This window comes from Candidozyma auris, chromosome 2 (assembly GCF_003013715.1).
Source record: "Candidozyma auris chromosome 2, complete sequence".
NCBI classification, from domain to species: Eukaryota; Fungi; Ascomycota; class Pichiomycetes; order Serinales; family Metschnikowiaceae; genus Candidozyma; species Candidozyma auris.
In genome coordinates, this window is record NC_072813.1 from 1,775,012 (window position 1) to 1,792,445 (window position 17,434).

At 45.9% G+C, this 17,434-nt stretch overlaps 12 protein-coding genes across 12 annotated transcripts; 7 read left to right on the forward strand and 5 right to left on the reverse strand. All coding sequences in view use genetic code 12, as the record gives it.

Moving 5' to 3' along the window:
- Window positions 1–416: 416 nt before the first annotated feature.
- On the forward strand, window positions 417–1,847 carry CJI96_0002278 (uncharacterized protein; the record flags this gene model as incomplete). The annotated part of the gene is made up of 1 exon (XM_029035796.2): window positions 417–1,847. One exon carries the CDS (start codon window positions 417–419, stop codon window positions 1,845–1,847), a length of 1,431 nt encoding a protein of 476 aa, XP_028891038.2.
- A 575-nt stretch (window positions 1,848–2,422) lies between these two features.
- On the forward strand, window positions 2,423–2,797 carry ATP20 (F1F0 ATP synthase subunit g; the record flags this gene model as incomplete). Its single annotated transcript, XM_029035797.1, has 1 exon — window positions 2,423–2,797. One exon carries the CDS (start codon window positions 2,423–2,425, stop codon window positions 2,795–2,797), a length of 375 nt encoding a protein of 124 aa, XP_028891039.1.
- Window positions 2,798–3,073: 276 nt separating this feature from the next.
- Window positions 3,074–4,720, reverse strand: CHR1 (RNA-dependent ATPase ROK1; the record flags this gene model as incomplete). The annotated part of the gene is made up of 1 exon (XM_029035798.2): window positions 3,074–4,720. One exon carries the CDS (start codon window positions 4,718–4,720, stop codon window positions 3,074–3,076), a length of 1,647 nt encoding a protein of 548 aa, XP_028891040.1.
- Window positions 4,721–4,892: 172 nt separating this feature from the next.
- CJI96_0002281 (mitochondrial 54S ribosomal protein mL57) lies at window positions 4,893–5,564 on the forward strand (the record flags this gene model as incomplete). Its single annotated transcript, XM_029035799.2, has 1 exon — window positions 4,893–5,564. The coding sequence occupies one exon, from the start codon at window positions 4,893–4,895 to the stop codon at window positions 5,562–5,564; it is 672 nt and encodes a 223-aa protein (XP_028891041.2).
- Window positions 5,565–6,936: 1,372 nt separating this feature from the next.
- Window positions 6,937–7,893, forward strand: CJI96_0002282 (uncharacterized protein; the record flags this gene model as incomplete). The annotated part of the gene is made up of 1 exon (XM_029035800.2): window positions 6,937–7,893. One exon carries the CDS (start codon window positions 6,937–6,939, stop codon window positions 7,891–7,893), a length of 957 nt encoding a protein of 318 aa, XP_028891042.2.
- An 87-nt stretch (window positions 7,894–7,980) lies between these two features.
- On the reverse strand, window positions 7,981–8,646 carry CJI96_0002283 (uncharacterized protein; the record flags this gene model as incomplete). Its single annotated transcript, XM_029035801.2, has 1 exon — window positions 7,981–8,646. One exon carries the CDS (start codon window positions 8,644–8,646, stop codon window positions 7,981–7,983), a length of 666 nt encoding a protein of 221 aa, XP_028891043.2.
- Window positions 8,647–10,011: 1,365 nt separating this feature from the next.
- ZCF31 (Zcf31p) lies at window positions 10,012–12,321 on the forward strand (the record flags this gene model as incomplete). Its single annotated transcript, XM_029035802.2, has 1 exon — window positions 10,012–12,321. The coding sequence occupies one exon, from the start codon at window positions 10,012–10,014 to the stop codon at window positions 12,319–12,321; it is 2,310 nt and encodes a 769-aa protein (XP_028891044.2).
- Window positions 12,322–12,443: 122 nt separating this feature from the next.
- On the forward strand, window positions 12,444–13,424 carry CJI96_0002285 (uncharacterized protein; the record flags this gene model as incomplete). The annotated part of the gene is made up of 1 exon (XM_029035803.2): window positions 12,444–13,424. The coding sequence occupies one exon, from the start codon at window positions 12,444–12,446 to the stop codon at window positions 13,422–13,424; it is 981 nt and encodes a 326-aa protein (XP_028891045.2).
- A 56-nt stretch (window positions 13,425–13,480) lies between these two features.
- ARG11 (Arg11p) lies at window positions 13,481–14,332 on the reverse strand (the record flags this gene model as incomplete). The annotated part of the gene is made up of 1 exon (XM_029035804.2): window positions 13,481–14,332. The coding sequence occupies one exon, from the start codon at window positions 14,330–14,332 to the stop codon at window positions 13,481–13,483; it is 852 nt and encodes a 283-aa protein (XP_028891046.2).
- Window positions 14,333–14,536: 204 nt separating this feature from the next.
- Window positions 14,537–15,174, reverse strand: RPS15 (40S ribosomal protein uS19; the record flags this gene model as incomplete). Its single annotated transcript, XM_029035805.1, has 2 exons — window positions 14,537–14,949; window positions 15,162–15,174. The coding sequence occupies 2 exons, from the start codon at window positions 15,172–15,174 to the stop codon at window positions 14,537–14,539; spliced, it is 426 nt and encodes a 141-aa protein (XP_028891047.1).
- Window positions 15,175–15,874: 700 nt separating this feature from the next.
- On the forward strand, window positions 15,875–16,210 carry RPP2B (ribosomal protein P2; the record flags this gene model as incomplete). The annotated part of the gene is made up of 1 exon (XM_029035806.1): window positions 15,875–16,210. One exon carries the CDS (start codon window positions 15,875–15,877, stop codon window positions 16,208–16,210), a length of 336 nt encoding a protein of 111 aa, XP_028891048.1.
- Window positions 16,211–16,301: 91 nt separating this feature from the next.
- On the reverse strand, window positions 16,302–17,150 carry CJI96_0002289 (uncharacterized protein; the record flags this gene model as incomplete). Its single annotated transcript, XM_029035807.2, has 1 exon — window positions 16,302–17,150. The coding sequence occupies one exon, from the start codon at window positions 17,148–17,150 to the stop codon at window positions 16,302–16,304; it is 849 nt and encodes a 282-aa protein (XP_028891049.2).
- Between the last annotated feature and the right edge of the window lie 284 nt (window positions 17,151–17,434).

Sequence of the window (17,434 nt, forward strand, 5' to 3'; positions counted from 1 at the left end):
TTTGCTAGGCAGACCTCACACCATCAAAACTTATGGCCTTATTAAATAGTTCTTTCTGATCATTGGTTTTCATCAGATCAAAACAAGCTCATACTTCAGGAAAATACTGTTTTCAATACCATTGGATTGACCTGTTCTCTCTTAGATTTATGTTGGTTTCGCAGGCAAACAAACCTAGTTCTGTTCAATATGAAACATGAATTAGAGAAAAAGATCCACATTCTACCCAGAAACACAAAGCAAACATAACGAGTAAAACCACATCCCTATCAACATCTTCTCTTCTATTGTTCTCTCCCGAGCCTACACCAGCTTGTCTTCCTCACATCCTTCCTTCCTAGACCACTTTCGCACTGGCATCATCAACTCCACAATATCTTATCTCCACTCCAAACAAGTTACTCAGTTTCTACGATATGGGCGCTTTGGTCTCTCTCCCTTTGGCGGGGGCGCTGACGTTGGCATCCTGCTGTGGTGCTGCAGCATGCCTGGCGTTCTGCTCTCTGATTGGCGGAACATTCAACTCGGCTATTATGACGAGAATCACCTACGGCTTGTTGCTCGTGGTCAACTCGATTGTATCGTGGATTGCGCTTTCGCCGTTTATAGTGCATCGGCTCGAGAAAGCAACTTTTGGGTTTATAAACAATCGCTGCGGGCCTGACGGGAAACAGTGTATCAGTTTCACTTCCGTGTATCGGATCAATTTGGCCTTGGGCACGTTGCACCTTATTTTGGCCGGCTTGCTTGTCAATGTGCGGTCCACACAGAACCCAAGGGCGGTGATTCAGAATGGGTGCTGGAAGATCAAAGTTTTCACGTGGATAGCTTTCATTTTCATTAATTTCGTGCTTATTCCGGACTCGTTTTTCGTGTTTTACGGTAACCACATCGCCATCATTTTCTCCACGATTTTCTTGGGAATTGGCTTGGTGTTGCTTGTTGATTTCGCTCATGCATGGGCGGAAAAATGCTTAGAAAAAATCGAACTAGAAGAACTTACCGGTGAGGATGAATACAACGCTGGATTGTGGAAGAAGCTTCTTATTGGCGGCACCTTGGGCATGTACATTGTCAGTCTTGTGTTGACCATCGTCATGTACGTATTTTTTGCCATGAAGGGCTGCAGCATGAACCAGGCGGCCATCACGATTAATTTGATACTTTCATTGATCATTTCAGGCATGTCAGTGAACCAAAGCATTCAGGAGCTGAACCCCAACGCTGGTTTAGCTCAAGCCTCTATGGTGGTATTTTACTGCACTTACTTGGTTCTCAGTGCTGTCGTTTCGGAACCTGACGACAAGATGTGCAACCCCTTGGTGAGGTCCAGAGGCACAAGGACGTTAAGTGTTGTTTTGGGTGCACTCTTCACTTTTGTCGCTTTGGCGTACACCACCACGAGAGCCGCTAACTCTTCGTTCTTCGACACTGAGGGCGCTGCAGCCGTAGAGCATGTGTCGACACAACCCTCGGAACGAAGCCAGATGAGGTACGAGGCCATTCGCCAGGCGGTCAACGAAGGCTCGTTGCCAGAAAGTGCCTTACAGCAAGTGGACTTGTACGAGGAAGATAGTCGAGGAAACGGCTCCGATGACGAGAAACACCTGGTGAAATATAACTATACGATTTTCCACATCATATTCTTTTTGGCCACACAGTATGTGGCCACGTTGCTCACTGTCAATGTCAAGCAGGACGATGTGGGTGACTTTGTGCCCGTCGGCAGAACGTATTTTTCAAGCTGGATCAAGATCATCAGTTCATGGTTCTGCTACGTGCTCTACGGATGGAGTCTTGTGGCTCCGATGATATGGCCTGATCGTTTCAATACGGTGCTGATATAAGGTTTGCTTTAATGAATGGTATGGGTATGAACGTGTAGGCAACCAGGGAACACTATACAAACCAACCATGCAATTGGGATAGCTGAAGTGACACAATAGTCCAAATTTTGCGATATGGAATTGCGAATTTTGGCATACAACTACAATCAACAGAGTATTCTTCTGGCATAGGTAATAATGAAACGTCGTACCTTTCAAAATCTTTTCCACTATTATTCTGTGGGTAACTGGGATTTGATACGACCACCACCCATGCCTTCCATATATGGGTACAGACTGGTTTTCGCAGCCAATATGTAAACTACAAATTTCACACCATTTTCGCCTCACTCAACTCGAGAATGCTAGCAACCCAAGCCCAATTGACTTGAGAGCTCGAACAACTTCCTCCATCAATTTTGAGTAATCACACCGAGAGGTTGTTCCACTTTCCCATTCTGCTTTCAAGTATCCATTCTTCGCCTGCATGCAGTCAAACGAGCCCTCACCATTGGCCCAGAAAATGAAAAAAAGCGGTTCGAGGAATCAACTGCACTCTACAAAACAGTCCCCCATCAGCTTCTACCCACACAGTCATGTCTGCTATCGTATCCAAAGCCACAGGTCTCTTCAACTCTGCCGTGACCAAATCTACTCAGCTCGCTAACTGCGCCGTTTACTGGACTAAAGTCGGCGCCGAGGTCGGCAAGATCGTCTACAAGCAAGAAGGCCTTGCTCCTCCATCCCAGGCTCAGTTTAAGCAGGTGTACAATCAATTCTTCAACTTCTTGAAGTCCCCTGCTGAGCAGAAGGCTGCTTTGGAGGCTGTTTCGAAATTCCAGCCAAACAAGCAGAACTTGACCCAATTGGGTATCTACTCTGTCCACATCTTGGCCTTCTTCTCTGTGGGCGAGATTATTGGCAGAAGATCGTTGTTTGGCTACCCTGTTCCACACGGTGACCACCACTAAATGGCGTCTCTTAGATAAGACGCTGCTCAACGGTGTATCTGTACATTTCTGCATCTAGCTTTGTATAATTGGGTTTTCCTAGACGGTAAATATATTCAGAACAAATACATTTGTAGTCGTAGTCGAAGTGGTGCAAGAATACTGAAAGGAAGGGAAAGAGGTGAAAAAGGTCTCGTTTCATTGATCTTCCTCTACTTTCATATGTCCAGTCAGTGTGAATAATGCATTATGTGAGCCTTTTGCTCAAAAACTTAAGTATATAATTTCTTCTCATGCTCAATTGTCATCTCCCCCTTTTTTGCTCTGCTGTTTTCTCCTCTTGGACGCTTCAATCATCTCTTGCCGCTGTTTCCTCTTTTGCTTTACAATCTTCGGCACTGTACTGATACCTGCTCTCTCAATCTGCTGTGTCTTGACTTTCCTCTTGTCAAAATAAGACAATTTGCCCATGTTCTCCATCCAATCACTGTAGCCATCGGAGCATCCTGACTGCTTCATCACGTTCACGATCGGTTTCACGGCCTGAGTGTCCTCCTTCGTGAAAAACGTCACCGCTTTGCCCTTGTTAGTACCACGGCCTGTTCTACCGATTCTGTGAACGTATGCTTGTGCAGTTTGTGGAACGTCGTAGTTGATAACGAGATTCACGCCTCGAAAGTCCACACCTCTAGCTAAAACGTCAGTAGTGATGAGAACCCAGATGTCACCGTTCTTGAACCTCTTAATCACCTCGTCTCTTTGTTTTGGCGTCCTTTCTGCGTGGATAACGTCCACATTCAACTTGTCATAGAGCAATTCGTGGAATAACGCCTTCGCACGAGTAATGCTCTGTAAGAATATAATTACAGGAGGCTTGAACTCGCCCTTCTGTAGCATTTCACGGATGGCCACGAGCTTGCCGTCTTCACTTCCCGTGAACACCAATTTCTGGTCAATATTCAGGGAAGCTGCCTCTTTGTGGCCCACAATGATTCGGACTGGGTCTCTCATGATCGAATTTGCAAGTTCCTCCACACCGGATGGGATTGTGGCCGAGAATATAGATTTCCGCAACTTGGGGTTTGTCATGTTGGCCAAAAGAGCATCTGTCTGCTCCACAAAGCCCTTGTCAAAAAGCCTATCGGCCTCATCAATGACTAGTTGTTCCACAGTGGTTAAGTCTGCGTGACCGTTTTTGACAATGTCAAGAAGACGCAAGGGCGTGGAGACTATAATGGCATATTTTGTAGAAGACACAATTCCATCCTGAAGCCTTGTGGCCATTTGTCGCGAAAGAATAGCACTAGGCAAGTTTTTGTATCCCTTTGTGAGAACTTGTAGTTGTTGAAATATCTGCGATGCCAACTCATTTGTGGGAGCAATAATAAGACCTCTGATTTTCTTGTTTTTCTGTGGAGCAGTCTGTAAAAGAGTCTGGATCATCGGGATCAAAAATGCCAACGTCTTACCGGAACCTGTAGGTGCACACCCAATAAGATCTCTATCATTTAATGCTGCAGGGATCCCCTCACACTGGATCGGCGTGGGCTCAACAAACTCAGCGTCTAGAAGGTTGTGTAGTAGTCTTTTGTTTATTTGGAAACGAGACACAAGGTCTTCGAATGAGCCAATGGGTAAAGGTACATCGTGGCCCGACACTTTAGAACCTGCAGATTTACGAAACTTTGCTGCTTCTTCTGAGTTTGTGATGACAGCTTTTGGAGGCTCCTCAGCTTCGGTCTTTTTTTCGGGTTGATTTGTTTCTTCTGGCTTTTTCTTATGGGTTTTTGTCCTAAAGAAATCGGTTTCTCTATCAACATCAGCCTGAATGGAGCTAGGATCTTTCTCAGTTTTTTCCTTATGAGAGTTTCCCGAAAAATCTGCCGTGGCAGATTTACTCGTCTTGAGAGCAGCGCCCCGACTTAAGATTCTAAAAATATCCATCTATTCTGCAAAACAGTATCTTGTAGATTGAGTGAGATGCCCATCTCTTGTGAGTAGTAACGGTGAGCGTAGTGCATACAAGCAACGCTACTTTCCAACATAGTTTGACTACTAAAAAAATTTACTGAGACTCAGATCTATAGTGATACCTGCCATATACCAACAATCTCCCATGTTGGTGGATAAAGCTTGCTTACGAGCAGCATCGAAAACCTTACTGAAGCCGGCATGCCGGTCGATATATTTGCATACGGGCCCTCGAGTAGCTGGGCTCCGTCGAGACCCCAAAGAAGCGTTCAAGACACACCTGGGGCTCGAATACGGTTCCAGTGAAGCGACTAGTGCAGTGAAGAGTTTTTTGGCCAATTACAGTATTCCAGAAGAAATGGCTTGTCAAGTAATCACGCATAAGTCGTTTGGAAATGGTATAAAAGCATACAACGAAAAACTAGTGGTAATGGGCCTGAAGGTGATGAGTCTCTTCTTGGCGAAGCACGTCATTGAGCAGGAAACTACGAACAAGAATGCTATAAACGGCAAAAATTTGGATGTGTTGGGTACGCCCATTGCCAAAGAACTAGGCGGGAAAACGAGCTTGGGGCTTTTCGCCAAGCAGCATAACCTCAACAAGAACATGTTCTGGAAACTGCACAATCACTCCTTGACGTTTGAGCAGAGCGGAGAGATGAAAGTCAGTGCACACATGATGTATGCCCTTGTAGGAGCCGTGGCGTACGTTCATGGGAAGAGACTGGCAGAGGAGTTTATCAGGGAGAAGCTCTTGAAGGGCGAGAATCTGCTTGAGGCGGTGACAGCACAATTGATCGAGGAGAGTACGAGTTGATACAGCGTGTAAATAGATAGTGTCCAAGTATGGACAGAAATGGAGGAGAACTAGATGAGGATTCGTAGGCATTAAAGTTTTACTTGGTGCACAAGGGTCTTTAAATTGAGTATTATCGATCTTAAAGACATGGAATGAGAGCATTACGGTACACGTAGTGGTCTTTTGCATCACTCAGCTAAGTTAGGTCCATTGGAAATGCTATTCACCTCAATTAAAATGAGCTCGAAATTGAATGGGCAAGATAGTAGAGAAGCTGCATTCCATGGTCTCTTTAAGGCTGTAGCATTCAGCAAGGGTTTTCAACTTCCAGAACTCTAGCCTTGAACGTTTTTGTTGGATCCTATTAATTAAATGTTGAATGTACATCGGTGTAACCTAATGAGAAACCAGAAACAAGAAGCTGGAGATAAACCTGACAAGATGTGTCTTATTCCTCTACAAAACCAATTAAAATAATTGATTAAGCTGACAGAAACCAAACTGTGGACACTTACATCGTATTCTCCTACGAAATTCATGGAAAGGTTCAGTCTTACCGCAAATATCTCCATTGCATGTACCAGCTTTTCATCTAAGACCCTAATCTCAAGAACAGAGGCTGCCGAGCAGTACAAAAGCTCAATCAATGAGCATAAAAGTAGAAAGCGATTGCACACTTTCAGTCTGTGTCCATGCTATCTACTCTCTCTAAATGGTTGCAAAACTATCCAAAGCAGCACAAAACACAATGAACTACGCCAACAAGAAACCAAACAAACTGAGCAGCTAAGTCTTCCGGAATCTTGAACTTCCTTTGCCATAACTCCTCAATCCTCAGTTCTATTTGTCTCCTTGACCCATTTGAGGTCTGTGCACCTTCTAGGTTGTCCATTAAAAGCAGCTTAAATAACATCATCACAAACCTAAAAATTTTCTACATCATCGACAAACACCTTCAGGATCGTCAAGTTTATCAAAGATCAACACGATCAAAATTCAACTGTCCACCTTTCTGGCCTCTTGCGGGGGTGCATGTGAAAACCTTGTAACACGCTCTATCCACGGTACCCGTGGGTCCCATACTGAGCAGGTGCTTTTATGGAGAGAAGAAGAGAAAAAATAAAAGAGAGTTTCCAATAAACAGCTTGTCTAGCTTAATGTGTATAACCCACTTTCATGATATTATTCACTTAAGCCTAGATCACCACCAGAATCCTCGGCTCGTGTATACTAGTCCAACCTGTCTACATTCTTTTTCTCTTTTCGCACCCGTTTATTGGCATCAACATTCGCGAATCATATATATATCTACCCCATACCCCAGATTTTGCTTCTTTTTACACGCTTTAGAATTTACTACAATCACCTTATTTATTGGCTACACTGAATAATGTCTGACAACGACGAGATCGCACACGCTATTGCTGGTGCCGGCGGAGGCGCTCTTTCTATGATCGTTACTTACCCGTTGGTGACATTATCGACATTGGCCCAGACAACCAAGAAGACGAAGGAAGAGGATTCCAAAAAGACGTCTTCGGTAGAAGCCACGAAGCAAATATTGAAGGAAAAGGGCATCTTGGGTCTCTATTCGGGACTTGAGCTGGCTTTGTACGGTATCACCCTTTCGCAGTTCATCTACTACTATTTCTACGAGTTCACGCTGAACGTGTTTTTGAAAGCGAACAAGGCGGCCAAGCTTAAAAGAAGCGGTCTTTCGACTTTCCAGTCGATCATCACGGGTGCAATTGCCGGTGCCATCACCGTAGTGGGCACCAACCCTTTCTGGGTCGCTAACACCAGAATGATGACCAAGGCGAAGGAACACGGCGCTCTGAGTGGGTCTACTGTCAAGGCTATTTTGGAGATTGTTGAACAGGACGGTTTGGGAACCCTTTTTGCCGGTGTCTTTCCTGCGTTGGTGTTGGTGATCAATCCAATTATTCAGTACACCATCTTTGAGCAGATCAAGAATATCATCATTGCCGCCAACGGCGTTAAAGCGTTCACTGGTGGCAAGGCATTCTTCATTGGCGCCTTTGGCAAGCTCGTCGCCACTACGTTGACTTACCCTTACATCACGTTGAAGTCGAGAATGCACGTGAAGAAGAAGCAATTGTCTGAGAAGTCCGGCGAGGAAGAGGTCAAGCTTTCCATGTACCAGGAAATCCGCAAGATCGTGACGGATGAAGGGTTGGAGGGATTGTACCGTGGCTTGGGCATTAAGTTGTTCCAGTCGATCACCACGGCGGCGTTCTTGTTCTACTTCAAGGAGGAGTTGTTGTCTGGATCAGTCAAGCTAGTGCTGATTCTCCGTGGCACCCAGGTGAGAAAGAGCCTTCGTTAGTGTATATATGTAGACGAATTAGACATTCAACAAACTCTACGATTCCAAGAGATCATATTGGAGGCAGAAGGGAATTCACCTACTGACTCACTCGATGAGCAGGCAGATTACGGCACAGAAAAGGCCGTTGATATGATGGTATTCCATTTCGGCCATCTCGTTGAAGAAGAAGAGAAAGTCTCGAACACAACCGAGCTTGTTGACGTCAGGCTGCCGAAGACGCTTCACAAGAGCCTCTTTCGCCTCTGTAAGCCGCTTATTATGGGGAAAAGCAATGCATTGATAAGCAAGTGCATCGAGAAACCTGCGAAGCTCGTTTTCCCTAGCGCCCAAACTCATAAACGCAGCATGAAGTCTCTTTTCGGCCATTTCGTTGTGCATCTCCATCATCTCCGACTGTTCACCAAAACTGTTCAACACTTGTTTGAATGTTTCCAATGCCTTCAGCAAACCCTCGTTGTGGATTGCGTTGCATTTCTCGATCCTGAAGAATACATCAATTGCAGCCTTCGCCTCATCTAGTGATTTTGCCGTCAGCAAGCCAAGCAGAGCCTTGTTGAGGATTTGTTGTACTTTGTCGTGAGGGATGTCGCTATGAGGTGAACAGAGAAGCAGTAACAGCTTGACAAGATCGTTAAGGTGAAGGGGATTTAGGCCATACACTTTCTCCAAATTGAAGACAAAAGAAGCCGTATTAAGATGATTGAAACCAGCTGAGGCCTCGGTGACTTCCAGGTTCATATCCTGGGTCATTTTGAGCAAAAGAGGATATCTGAAGAAAAAGAGTGCAAATCGGAAAGTAGGAGGTCTCAATGCATCTCATTTATTGACATGGGCCACATTTTGCAGCCATTCGCACAGCTACTATGAGGGCGACAGATAAAGTCAATACTGCATTACATATTTCAGAACAAGGCATTGGGAGTCTAATACGAAAGATAAGATATCAACGTTTGTGATCATGCCTATTCGAAGTTTTCTTTGCTTGTAGTTCACGTCTTCTACAATGAATGCTTTAAATAGTGGTTGCTGAATGTATGTCATAAAATGGGGAAATACCTTCGCTATTGATACTCATAATTGGAGAAGGTACTTGGAATTGGTCCATCAATTACACTTACTCAGCTTCAAATTGCGTCTTTGACCGACTTGTTGAACATTATTCTGCCTTGTACACCGTTGACTATAAGATGTGTAATGTCTGCGCCATAAGCTCAAATCGACATAATGAAGTTCCCTGTGAACATCTTATTGCATACTAAAGTATACCATATGACTATATATCAAAAATCAGCAGGTCAGGCACTGGTTGATGACGGGCTATCTGCCCTGGGGTAAGCTGGTGTACGGGTGTGACACCTTTAGCAGCCATTTTGGCAGCCATTTTGGCAGCCATTTTGTTCAAATAGCTCACGTTTGATGAAGGATATGTATTCTATGAAAATTAAGTGACAAAAGCAAGTTCTTCTGAATGTATTAAACCATACAGCGTCTTCTGGATATTCTTCAATCTACTGCACCCCAAAGTGGCATCCATCCAACGCTACTTCAGTACTCAGCAGAAGCGAGGCAGATCTCTATACCTAGGGTGTTTGCAACCTCTTATGACAAACCCAAAATAGTCGTCAATCATACATCCAGTCAAATGCAAGCCTGCTCACTCTCCATCTGTTCACAGTTAACCTCCTTTTGTTTTTTTTATCTCTTTTCTTACTTCACTTTTCCTTTCTTTTACCCGTGCTGCATCGGGGGCCAAAGGCCCTTCTTCCGCCCATACCCAAGCCCTTAAATACAACCTTGAAAGGAGACTATCGAAGCCGAAATTTTCGATTTCAATGACCGTAGCCTGAGTATTCTCAGCATTTATTCCAAAAATTCACAATTAATTCATTCAGCTTCAGCCCTCCATCTCTGCTGCCACCTGTGGTTGCAAAATACGACCTCGCATCTATCCATACAGTTTTCCGATATCACCATCCATTATCTACGCGTGGAAGCTGCTTCTTACATCCTTTCCTTCCTTCGCTGCATTTCAAATTATTGTTTCAAGTTTTGTTTACTTCTTTTTTTTCATCCCTTCAATATTTCACTTCATTCGCTTGTTCATGAATCTACAGCATGTCTTCACCTTTGGACCTCCCACACAAGAAAGCTTCGCCGGAGCCCATGCTGGAAACGCCCTCTCAAGCACCATCGCCAAAATTTACTACAAACACAAGGCTAGTGGCTCGAAGAGCTTGTCTCAGCTGCCGGGAGAAAAAGATCAAATGTGACGGCGAAGCCATGGGCGCCTCGCTGGAGGGTGAAAGTTCGACGTGCACCAATTGCAAAATGTTGGGGATCAAGTGTGTGTTTGTTCAGAGCATGCGAGGCGGAAGCCGAAGAAAGAGGCTGTATGTTGATGTGGCTAAAGGAAGTGTCAATGGCGGTGTGGTGGAAGGGCAGCCGCTGCTACATCTTCTGCCTAGGTCACTGAAGGCTTATACGGAGCCAGGCACACCGTCCACGATATCTGACTTTCTGCTACAGTCAGAAATGAAGCTGCCGGGAAGAAACAAATATAAGAGTCGAAGGCATCATCACAACGGGCACCATCATGGACATGGCCACGGTCCTTTCCCATTCCACAGTCATGGCCCTTTTGGGCCATTTGGGCCCTTTGGTCCTCCTGCCCACCACCGCCATAAGAAGCATGGCCACCACTGGCCACCACAGCCTCCGCCGCCGCCTCCGTTTTATCATCATCATCATTCTCATGGCTCTCCACCACCGCCTCCTCCTCACGGCCCATGGGGCTCCTCCTTAACGCCGCCACCTTTTGCATTCAGCTACCCTCCTGGTGCCCCGCCTCCTCCACATCTGCCTCATCCGCCGCCTCCTGCTAGCCCTGCTCAAAACTATGAGGAGCATGGTAGAAACGGCTTCTACCACCATTTCCCTGGCCCGCCCCCACCGCCTTTACCGCCTCCTCCACACCTTCCTCCTCCACCGTTTGCATTTCTGCCTCGTGCTCTGTACGATTTCCGTCTGTGCTCTGAGGAAACTACGCTGACGTCAACTTCTTCGCCAATGAGCAAAAAGGGCACTACTGAATCCGCTGATCCCGAGCCCTTCACACGTGCTGAGCTCCAGCTGCACGAGCTCCCGCCATGGTCAGTTCTTAATGAGATTTTGAGCTACTACTTCGTCTTCTGTCATCCTAATGACCAGCTTTTCAGTAACAAGGCTGCTTTTATTCAACTGCTTTTTTTACGTCATGACGCTGCATTGCTTCACGCTATCATCTCCAGAGTGTGTTGTGTGAAGAAATGGCCGATAGAGGCGCATGAACGAGAGTGGGTGAATCGAACGTACAAATATATGGATATGCTTGACGACCACGGGATGCTTGTGTGCTACGCAATATTGCGAAAGACACCTTTCATACGAGACGATCCGATCAGACACAAAGAGGTCGTCAGCAAGTTTCTAGAGGTGATCAAGAATAACAACTATATTCAGATCTTGACGAAAGAGGAGCTGATGAACAAAAGAAAGACCATTGACAACGGGATCAAGGTGCGGGCCATTTGGGGCTTCTGGGCAGATTCCAACTTGGTTAATGAGAACAACGAATATTCTGACAGACTAAAACATATCTTCCCCTTGCCTGTTCCCAACGAGTCTTATCGCAAGGGCCCTGTTGCCGCCAGGTTTACGTGGAATGAGATCGAAAAGGGGATTTACAAGGACTACACTCTGTACATTAAAGCATTGCTGGATTTGCAAGACGCTCGTGATGGTCAAGCCGTGCAGAGAGAGTCCAAGCTATGTTACTATTTGGAGGACTACTTTGACATTACTGAGGGCAGAGTCTGCATCAATTCCCACATGGCTCTGGCCAAGTGTATCTACAGTCAAGCACAGATCATAAACAAATTGCGGTCCATAAATCTAGACGACCCGCCTGAACGCCTCACGTCGTCACATTGGACGTCGTTAGGTGCAATCACCGATGAAATGCAAGAGATATGTAACGTTATAGAGACTGTCAGAGGACGAGGCCAATGTGAGCACAAGCTAGTCGCCTACGGAGTCACGTCCATGGATGGCGGCGACTGGAAAACCTCGTCTGACTTTGTGTCTCTGGGCAGCGAAGCGTGGGCCAAAGCTGGCGATGCCATTGTCTTGTCAGTCTTTCATGCCATCAGTATTGTACCCAAGATTATTAGTCTCGTTAAAGACGCAAATACAGAAGATATTCAAGTGGAGCTCCGAGAAAAGCTTCATAGTGACAGATTACACAAGCAATTTCGAACACTTGACGAGTTTGCTGGTTTTCGAAGCACGTTGCCTTGTGCCATGCCCGAATTGACTAAAATAGTACATCAAGCCAAAGATGCCATCAACCAGGCACTTGTTTCGCAGGGCGAAATTTCGCAGCCATAATTCATCCGCGAAATCTGGGGTTTCACGTGGTAGCCGCAAGGGGAATTCAATTGGCTGCGAATTTATTCAGCTTCATAACTTTGGACCAACAACTTTTTCTTTGGATTCTTTGTGTATCCACCATGATAAACGTGTTCAGACCCCTGTTTGCGGACCCTACCTCGAGCATCCCGGCATATCGCTTCGAGACCTCCGAATCTCTTACGAGGGATGTCCACATCAAAGCAATCCACTCTCACAACGACTACTGGAGAAAGAGACCACTCTTGGATGCCTTGCTGTGGGGTGTTGTAAGTGTTGAAGGAGACATTTGGCACTTTAATGAAACTTACACTGTGAGTGATACAGTTACGGAGACCACTCAGGAATTCAAAAACAGTGAAATCTACGTGGGCCACAACCAGGTGTATTTGGCTCCTCAAAACACTCTCAACCTGCTATACCTCGATCCGCTTTATTATTTTCTTGGAGGGGCGAATAAGGAGTTCTCTGTTCCCATCCTTGAGAAGTTCGACTCGAAGTTCTCTGTGTTTTATGACGCCCCGGAAGTTCCGTTGTTCTTCTGGCTAGACTTGAAGACAGAGGGCCATGAGCTCTACGACAAGTTGAAGCCGTACCTTGATAGATTCATCAAGAAGAACTACTTGGCAAGATATGATAGCGCTAATAACAAGCACCTTGACGGTCCCATCGTGCTCACTTTGACAGGAGACGTTCCTTGGGACATGATTGACCAGGAACTGCAATCGGGTCAGACACGCTACGTCTACGCCGACTGTCCCTTGCAGAACTTTTCTGACGACACTTCCGACGAGGACTGGAAGCGGTACGAGCGTTCGTGCAAACTCGCAAGTGCATCGCTACAGCAATTGCTCGGAGAAGATCTCTACAAACTGGCAGTTCGTGGAGATTTGAAAGAGGCACACCAAAACAAACTCAAACTGTACTTTGACAAAGCTCATGAACACAATATCAAAACAAGAATATGGGGCGGCGTCGACTGGCCCATTTACGTGAGAGACTCGCACTGGAAGACGCTCTGGAGCCTTGGGTGTGATTTAATCAACGCTGACGACCTCAAGGCCGCAGCGACGCTCTTTTAATTTCTATTTAATAAATAAACGGTCCATTGAAATGCTGGCCTAATAATAATATACCGTTAAAAGTTTGTCTTCAAGTACTCATAAACGTAAAAGATGACGGCGTTGGCAGGGATTGATCTCAACAAGGTGATCGAAAGTCCGTTGTACAAATTCAAAATCCCGCCCTTTCTAGCAGCCAACTTTGCAAACGCTTCGGCAAATGAAAGCTTCCCGTGAGTCCTCAGGGTGATATCGTGCGTCTGAATCACCGATTTGATGGTATCCACTGGAAAAATCGACAAGTTGAACATGAATCCAGCTGCAGCACCCGAGGCCAAAAGGTTGGTGTTTTCTGATCCACCATTATTCTTTCGTAGAAAAGCTAGCGTCTCCTCGTACGTAGCAAACCACACGGCGGTGCCTGCCATTTCTCTTAGCAACGTAGAGCTGAGCCCATGCCATAGTCCAGGTAAACCTTCTCTTTTGATGATCTTTTGCACCACCGACCCGTAGGACTCGCTTTTCGAGTGGCTGTGAAGATTGGACACTTGTAGTTTGCACTTCACAAGCTCTACTGGCGTCAACACGAAAGAAGCAGCAAAACCAGAAAACGCTCCAGAGGCACATACCCCAAGGAGACTCGATGGGTGCAAGGTCGTGAACTTTCGAACCATTTCCTGGCCATACTGAAAAGCCGAAAACAAAACAGCATTCTCCATGCATGCGCCGATCATCGGTGCCCGTATGCCCTTGTAGAAGCCATTGAAGAAACCTTCGTTGCGGAATGTTGAAGAGGTGACATTGAGCGTCGACAGGTGGGCGTGTGCCAGTTGGAGGCGAACTTTTATGGTATCAAAGGGAAATTCGATGATCTTGCCCACACATCCTGCTGCTGCCCCGAAGGTGATTTCCTTTGCCGGGTTTACCATGGATTGGAGGGTGAGGAAGTAGTTTTCATAACTTTGTGTGAATTTTGATAAGAGTGAGCAGAATGAGATAACAAAGTGCGTCTGAAAAATCGAGATTTGAGTCAATTACGCCGGTTTGAGCTTTAAATTTCTTAATCAGTTATATTTACGGTCTAAGACACTCTACAACCTTGTCTCTTTATACTAGTATTACTATATGACAGCCTATCTCAATGGGAAGAATCTGGAAGAAGCGTTACCGGCCTTACCGTGTCTGACAGGAGTGTAAGTGATGGAGAACTCACCCAAGTAGTGGCCAACCATCTCTGGCTTGATCTCGACGGTGTTGAACACCTTACCGTTGTAAACACCAACCAAGGAGCCGATCATCTCTGGAACAACAATCATGTTTCTCAAATGGGTCTTGACGACAGCTGGCTTCTCGTTGGCTGGAGCGGCCAACTTGGCGGCTCTCAACTTGGCAATGAAACCCATTGGCTTGGAGCCCAAGCCTCTGGAGAATCTTCTTCTGACTCTGGCACCGCACAACTTGGTGAACTCCTCGGTGTCAAGCTTCAAAAGCTGTTCAAGGTCAACGCCCTTGAATGAGAAGGACTTGAAAGTTCTCTTCCTGTTGTCTGACGGTTAGTATTTGAATGTTGGAAAGTGATGTAGATTTCATGGTTGTTGCTGCAGCTGTTGATCTTCTCAGGGGGAACACTTAAACACGGACAGGTTATGGACAATAATCATGAATTTTAATAAGGGATCAATTTATTTCACTGGGGATCGATTCAATATCTTCGACAGCTTCACACTTGCAACAACTTCAGTACTTCGATGTACATACTAGTCTCAGCCATGGTAGTTGTGGTTGTAACTGGAAGAAAAATCTAAGATTATGGAATGAAAATTTTTAGTTGGTAGAGGAGTGTATCGAGGGCATTTTCGCAGGGAAGGTGAGAGCCTGGTGCTGGTCATGTGACCTACCTAAGTGAGTGCGAAGTTTACCTGCCACTGTTAGAACCAAGCGCGCCCCATGTAGTATACATTAAGACTTGGGGCTCGCCCGGAGGTTTTATCACGTGATGTCGTGACTGTCTTTTGCAGCCACCAAGATGAGCAGACATAGGCAACTCACGCCATAGAGATGAGCAAAAAGCCCCAATGTTTTCGTGAATCGTCCCATTACGTTTCTGTGGCCTCACCCATGACTTCTACCTTCAATTTAGGAAATGGACTCGTTGAACGAAGTGAAGAGAAGGGCGAGCGAATTGTCATTAATGGTCACGTGAACCCATGACTTGCAATACAGGCCAAACCAACGGGAACGTCGTCAATAGCAGCCCATTAAAAGCAATTCAAAATCATCATCGCTCATATCCCCCTCCTGTCACTCTCAAGGTGCTTCTGTTCTTGCTCAATTGATGGTAGTAGTCTTCTCCTGCATAAACCCTCCAGTATCGCATACCCAGTTTGAAAAAAACTTTTCCACTTAGTTCAAACTCTTTCTCATCCAAAGGATAGTCTGCACTTTTTCCCGCTTAAACTGATTATTCTAAAATGAAGTACTTGGCTGCTTACTTGTTGTTGGTCCAGGGTGGCAACACCGCCCCCTCCGCTTCTGACATCTCCGCTCTCTTGGAGACCGTTGGTGCTGAGGTTGACGAGTCGAGAATCTCCACCTTGTTGTCTGAGTTGGAGGGCAAGTCCGTTGAGGAGTTGATTGCCGAGGGCAACACCAAGTTGGCTTCTGTGCCAACTGGCGGTGCTGCTGCTGCTGGCGGTGCCTCTGCTGGTGCCGCCGCTGGTGGTGCTGAGGAGGCTGCTGCTGAGGAGAAGGAAGAAGAGGCCAAGGAGGAGTCTGACGACGACATGGGCTTCGGTTTGTTCGACTAAGCGGTTTGCCGTTCACGATAACTCGCCGTTAATAATGTTTAATAGACATGCAGCACATCGACATATGTAGAGTGTATTTTTTTTTTTCGGTTTAGCTAGTGGCATACTCAAGCTTCTCCACAAGGATGCGGAAACGGGTGATTTGGGCATCGAGATCCGTACGCCCTTCGTCCTTCCTAGGGATGTTCTTGATCACTCTTGTTTTCTCTTCGAGCTTCGTGAGGTACTCTATCTTCTGCCGCTCGTAAATGAGCTTCCCGCTGACTTCGATAAGCTGAGTTCTTAGTTCAGCGTACTTCTGGCGAAGTTCCTCGTTCGACGCCTTCCGTAGCGCCACGTCCTCCTTGATCTCTTCGCTCACTGCCTTAGCGTATTCCTCCTCGAGCTGTCTCTTCAGAATCAGCTCCACACGTGCCTCGTTGTCTACGATAAGGCGGTTCCCCAAATTCTCCTCATCGTTGCCATCGCCTAGCTTATCTTCCTTACGCTCTTCATACTTTCTTGCATCTTGTTCTTCTTCTTCTTCTTTGTCTTCATTTCCTCTATCAAACGCAAAGAGATATTCGGGCTCTGGAAGAACCTCCACAAGCTCCTGCAATTGAGTGACCTTCTCCTGTGCTGATAACCCTCCTTTCCACTCCGGCACGATTATCGGCTGCACCAACTGCGACACCCTCTGTAGCTGTTCGTTCACTTTCATGAGTTTTTGCAGCTCATTTTTAACTATTTGTTGCACAAGCTGATGAACAACTTGTTTGCTGAGCTTGTGCCTAACGACTCTTTTCAAATGTGCGTTTGTCTTGTTGAGGGCCTGCTGGACGGTTTCTTCCGGAATATGGTGTTTCGCCATCACACGACGAACTTCGTCGTCAATGAAAAGTGGTTTGGTGACTTTTTCGATTTCTTTCTCGACTATACGCTTGATTTCTAGATAGCTCATAATGGTTGCAAATTATCAAAACATGGATTGAGATGGTGAGCTTAGTATACAGTGGAGTGCATACAGGAACTCAAAGTGAAGGTGCCGTAGGCTACGTATGGAGGTGACTTATTCAGTTATGATGATGATAAGGCTTGAAGGCCTAACCAAAAGTATTCAGTTAAAGGATATGGCGAAGTTTTGTGACAAGTACCCTAGCTTTTATCGTCGTTACGTGACTGTCACATGATCTGAATCACGCGCCATCACCATCCCATACTGAGCCGTAGATAACCACAAGATTC